The 6,085-nt window shown below is 45.3% G+C and overlaps 1 protein-coding gene across 1 annotated transcript; it reads left to right on the top strand.

Annotated features, from left to right (window-relative positions):
• Nucleotides 1–277: 277 nt before the first annotated feature.
• LOC137575138 (uncharacterized) lies at nt 278–5,628 on the top strand. Its single transcript, XM_068287547.1, has 2 exons — nt 278–1,486; nt 1,546–5,628. The coding sequence occupies exons 1-2, from the start codon at nt 278–280 to the stop codon at nt 5,626–5,628; spliced, it is 5,292 nt and encodes a 1,763-aa protein (XP_068143648.1).
• The last annotated feature ends 457 nt before the right edge of the window (nt 5,629–6,085 follow it).

The following is a 6,085-nucleotide window of genomic DNA, read 5'->3' as shown; positions in this document are numbered from 1 at the left end:
GGCATTGTTTGTTTGTTACTCATTGCTTAATAATTTGTTGCAACGTGGTTGCAATTAATTGTTAACCTCAAAGTTAGTAGTCGATAGTTCTGGCCTACTATCGAATAGACAATCGCGTGCTTATTGGAAAAAGCGCGGACAAACGGTGGCGCCACTCGCCTATCAGTATCTGTTATCGATATAATCGACGAGATCGTGAGGGAACACATCTCTGAAAAAAGAGGCGTCTTGAAATTTTTGGTCCACACAAGCAGTGGAGATTTCTTGGTATTTCATCATGGAGGAAATGAAAACATTCATAAAGGCCAGAGGAAGATTGAAGACAACCATTACCCGCATATATGGATATGCAGAGAATCCTGCACCGGATGCCGACGTCTTCGCAATTGACACCAAATTGGAAACTTTGTCCAATGCGTGGAACGAGTTCGTGAAGTCTGGCGACGAATTGGCCAAATACGACAAACTAGAGGGTTATGTGGACCCTACCGAAGACTTCGGGATATACGAGGAGAAATATGAAATAGCAAATGCCCGCCTTAAGGCTTTACGAGCTGCCTTGGCTCCGTCTGGCAAGTTGGAAGAAATCGGCGCGGCTGGTAACGATGGTTCGCTCTTCCAAGGAATTCTGCAACAAATGCAGAATCAACAGCAACAACTACAACTCCAGATGCAGAATCAACAGCAACAACTACAACTCCAGATGCAGAGTCAAATGGAACACCAGCAGCGTCAAATGGAACTCCAGATGCAGAGTCAAATGGAACACCAGCGACGGCAAATGGAGCAGCAGCAACTATTGGTTGAGAGATTGCTCTCGCCACAGCAATCTTCGTCTTCGTCAGGCTCACAGTCGGTTGCAACAGCGGCAACAAGAGATTGTGAGTTACCGAAAATCAACATCAAGCCCTTCGGTGGAGATTACAAGGAATGGCATGCCTTTAAAGACCTGTTTGAGAGTACCATTCACGGAAAGACAACTTTAACGAATATCCAAAAGTTTCATCACCTTAAGTCATGCGTCATAGGAGAAGCAGCGATACTCATCCAGCATCTGCCCGTAGTGGATGCAAATTACGTCATTGCATGGAAATCATTGAGTGATCGATATGAAAAGCCCCGTTACTTGGTGAATTTACTGATGGACACATTCACCGCATTGCCAAAAGCTGTTGGGCAAAACTCATCATCGCTACGCGCTCTGACTTGCGGAGCCAGTGATGTTATTCGGGCTTTAGACGCTTCTGGACAAACCGGCCGTGACTGTTGGCTCATATACTTGCTCATCAACAAGGTTGATGAGGCTACCCGACGTGAATGGATCGACAAAAGCCAAGATATCGAAAATCCTACCATTGAAGAGTTGCTCAAGTTTTTGGACTCACGATGCGATCGCCTTGAGCTCAGTCAAGTTATCGATCATGTAGCGAGCAAACCGAGGGATGAAAAGGGAAAAGGCAAGCACGCACCATGCTTGCCATTACAGGTAATTGTATGAAATGTCATAGTACTGAGCACATACTGTCGGCTTGTCCTCAATTCCAGAGCTTGACTGTCAAGCAACGTTACACCTTTGCGAAGGAGAAACATACGTGTTTTAATTGTTTGAGAACTGGACATGGAGTAAGCGCTTGTGGCTCGAAGTCTTCTTGCAAGTATTGCAAGCGCCGCCATCATTCTATGCTGCATTCTGAAGGCCATTCTACACCGCAAAATAGCTCAGAGCAGCACCAAGGCAACTCAGGCCAGGTTTCTGAGGAGTCACCAGCGGCATCAGCGATAGCAATGATGAATGTAACCAGACCCAGTAAGCCAAATGGCCAACGAAGAAGCACTCTACCTACTGCATTGGTACACGTCCGAAATTCTCAAGGAGCCTTGCTGACGTGCCGTATTTTATTGGATAGCGCCTCAGACTTGTCATTCATTTCGGAACGGTGCGTACAGACGTTGGGGCTTGCACGTTCGCCATTTCGAGTTGCCACATCGGGCATCTCAGACGTCAAGGCGGGAATAACCAGAGGTTTCTGCTCTCTCCAGATGATGTCTCGTGTGTCGAGTCATTGCATCGATATTAAAGCTCACATATTAGGAAAGATCACCTCACCATTGGCACGTGAAAACATTGATGCTTCATCACTGTCGGTATTTAAGGGATACCAAATGGCTGACCCTGACTTCAGAACTAACGCCTCAATCGACATTTTGCTGGGCAATGATTGCATTTGGTTAGTTCTCACCGGAGAGAAGTTATGCGATGGTCAAGAACACCCTATTGCAGTTAACACCATATTTGGATGGGTAATCACATCGGTATACACTTCAAGATTGCAAACATCATCTACGTCATTGCTGACTACGGTTAATATAGATGGACTACTGCAAAGATTTTGGGAACTAGAAGAAGTTCCATCACACACAACTGTAAACAAAGAGGATGAAAAGGTCGAAACGCACTTCCGCCGTACCCACAACCGCAACTCGAATGGAAGATACATAGTCGATTTGCCCTTCAAGGAACAAAACCCACAATTTGCGGATACATTTCAAGGAGCAAGATCGCGCTTTCTCGCAGTCGAGCGTCGTCTAATGAAGGACTCCAGCTTGAAGTTAAAATATACTCAGTTTATGAGAGAGTATATCCAGCTGGGTCACATGAAGGAAGTAGCTGCAGACGAAGACACAAACGTATGTATGAAGTCCTTCTATTTGCCACACCATCCAGTCATAGGCGCCAAGCTGCGGGTGGTGTTCGATGGATCATTTCAAGATCGGGATGGACGATCTCTTAACGACGTACTTCACATTGGCCCATGTATACAACGCAACCTCTTCAACGTTTGTCTGCGTTTTCGAATGCACAGATTCGTATTTTCTGCGGACATCGTCAAAATGTTCAGACAGATTTTAGTGGCCCCTGAACTTCAGAATTTTCAACGAATCCTTTGGAGAGAAGACCCTGAGGAACCATTGAAGCATTACAAGTTGACCACAGTCACCTATGGCACGGCATGTGCACCGTTTCTGGCAGTTAGAGTGCTGGAACAACTGGCAACTGATCACGAATATGAGTTTCCAAGTGCGGCTAGGATACTTTTGGATGATTTCTACGTCGATGACGTACTGACAGGAGCCATGAACGAACAAGAACTGCTCGACATTAAGGAAGAGCTGATACTCCTTATGTCACGGGCACAATTGGAGCTAAGCAAATGGGTCTCGAATAGTAAACGAATTGCCAGCAACGAGGGAAATGAAATCGATTTCTCAAAGATGGCAGCAAAGGTGCTTGGGCTGCATTGGCGTCCTGGAGAAGACGTCCTAACATATAACGTTTCATTATCGGAACATATGACTTGTACGAAGCGACAAGTGCTATCTGACACGGCACGCATCTTTGACCCACTCGGCATTTTGGCGCCAGTGGTGATCAATTTTAAAATTCTGCTCCAAGAATTATGGCTGCTTAATCTGCATTGGGACTCGGAACTGCCAACGAAGCAAGCGCACTTATGGCAAACATTCAGAAAGGACATTTTCACGTTAAGGAACTTGAAGATACCACGATTTGTAGACAATCAACCCGATGACATCGAACTCCATGGATTTTCAGATGCTTCGTTAAAGGCTTACTCTGCTGTCATTTACAACCGTGTGACACACCTAGATGGAAGCATCGGAGTGGCACTCATTGCAGCTAAAACAAGAGTTTCACCATTAAAGCAGAAGTCGTTGCCACGGTTGGAACTTTGCGGAGCTCTACTATTAGCTCGTTTATTCCAAGCAGTAAGGTCTGGTCTGCGCCAGAAGGATGTTACAAACCGAACGGCAGAAATACTAGAGACCATACCACGTAGCGCTTGGAGACATGTCAGCACTAAAGAGAATCCTGCGGATTGTGCATCACGAGGCATGCTAGCGAGTGACTTAATTAACTTTGATCTATGGTGGAAGGGACCATCTTGGCTGCACGACTGTACACTATACTCAGAGAAAATGAACAGACCACCAACTTGCTGCTCAATTCTCAAGCCAACAGCAGAACTTGAGTTCAAAACCAAAATCTTGACAACCATTTCCAAGGATATTGAGGATTCCCCATTTGAGGTACTACTCGGAAGGACATCATCTTGGATCAGACTGGTTCGAGTGGTCGCATATGTATTCCGCTTCGTTCATCGAATCAAATCAAGCAAGTCTAAATATTCAGGACCTCTAAAGTTCGATGAAGTTACCAGAGCAAGGAAGTTTTGCCTACGACAGGCACAAAATCAATTCAATGACGATAGACAGCTGCTTTTGAGGAAGCAATCGGTGGAGCGACGATCAATTTTAAGCAAACTATCTCCCTTCGTTGACGAAGATGGAATTGTACGTGTGGGTGGACGTTTGGAAAGGTCGCAATTGCCTGCAGATGCCAAGCATCCAGTAGTTTTGCCGAAACAACATCGCCTTGTGGAATTGCTGCTGAAACATGAGCATAAGGTCAATCTTCATCCAGGAGTTTCAGCAATGTTTGTAACAATTCGCCAGAAATATTGGATCATTGGCGCACGAAACCTTATTCGACGTATCACACATGAGTGTTTAAACTGTTTTAGACAGCGCCATCACACAGCAAATCAGTTTATGGCCAATTTACCGGCTGTTCGAGTGCGACAAGCCTTTCCATTTGAGCATACTGGATGCGATTATGCTGGACCTATCTTGTTGAAGGTTCACAAGGGACGAAACCCCAGGAAGGAAAAGGGCTACATTTGCCTGTTTGTATGTATGGTTACTTCAGCTCTTCATCTGGAGCTGGCCACTGATCTCAGCACCGACACATTCTTGGCGGCATTAAAACGTTTTATGGCTCGTCGTGGGAAGTGCTCCCAAATGTATAGCGATAACGGGCGCAACTTTGTTGGTGCAAAACGTGCACTAGACGAAATGGTACAGCTTCTCGCTTCACGCGAGCACAATGATGTCGTTTCAAAAGCCCTTTCGGATCAAGGCATCAAATGGAATTTTATTCCTCCATATTCACCACACTGGGGTGGTAAGTGGGAGTCGGCAGTACGCTCGGTTAAGCTGCATTTGCGACGTGTAATAGGAACCAACGTCCTCACCTTTGAGCAGATGCACACACTGCTCTCGCAAATAGAATCTGTCGTTAATTCGCGACCATTGTGCACAGCATCGGATACTGAAATTGCCTACCTGTCACCGGCACATTTCTTAATTGGCAGAACATATACAGCAGTTCCTGAAGACGGCTATTTGCAGATTCCGACCAATCGATTGAGCTACTGGCAGCATGTTCAAGCAATGCTTCAAGGATTTTGGAAGCGTTGGCATCAAGAATACTTGACATCGCTACAACAGCGCCCGAAATGGACCACCAAGTTACCAAACATTGCGATCGGTAAACTTGTACTCATCAAGGACTCTAACGCGCCTCCATCGGCATGGCTCTTAGGACGGGTAACTCATGTGTTCGCAGGAGATGATGGCCTCGTCAGAGCGGTTCAGGTTCTCACCAAATCAGGAGAAGTCACTCGCCCTATCACAAAGATTGCAGCCCTACCGGGTTCAGAAACGGAGTTTCAGGGGGGGCGGGATGTTGAGGAACCAATTGTCATTTGACTTGCATTGCTATACGCAGCAAGGCAAAGACTCATGAATGATCTTGCACATCTCACAATGCTTTTGTTTTTGTATTTTCTCTTAAGTTTTCTAGAATATACTGGCGTCAGTCTGGTATGCTCTGTCTCTGTCACTCTTTATAAACCTATATGACCTACGTAGTTGCGTAAGAATTGAAAATTTAGTAATAAGCAAGCAAACGAACGATCAAGACGTGTTCTGGCAGTGGCAGACACAGTTCAGTGAAGTTTAAGTAAAAATAAAGTTAAGTTCTTATGAGATATTAAACACAGTGGTTTATTGTTCATCAGTGACAATGAGTGTTTAAGGTTATTCTGCCATCAAAAAAGTTGGACAGTGAAAACTATGCAATACGGTACAAATGAAAAGCATATTGGTGCAAAGTGAATTGTGGCCAATCGTGTGTGGAAGAATCGTGAAGAGAGAAAGTGACACT

The sequence above is a fragment of the Drosophila tropicalis genome, unplaced genomic scaffold (assembly GCF_018151085.1).
Source record: "Drosophila tropicalis isolate 14030-0801.00 unplaced genomic scaffold, ASM1815108v1 contig_1185, whole genome shotgun sequence".
Lineage (NCBI taxonomy): Eukaryota > Metazoa > Arthropoda > Insecta > Diptera > Drosophilidae > Drosophila > Drosophila tropicalis.
The sequence above is the reverse complement of the archived record's forward strand: the minus strand, read 5'-3'. Positions and strand labels throughout refer to the sequence as shown.

Coding starts and splice junctions, on each gene's coding strand:
- LOC137575138 (XM_068287547.1), top strand. CDS start 278: ATGGAGGAAATGAAAACATTCATAAAGGCCAGAGGAAGATTGAAGACA. Junction 1,487..1,545: donor CACCATGCTTGCCATTACAG/GTAATTGTATGA, acceptor CCTCAATTCCAG/AGCTTGACTGTCAAGCAACG.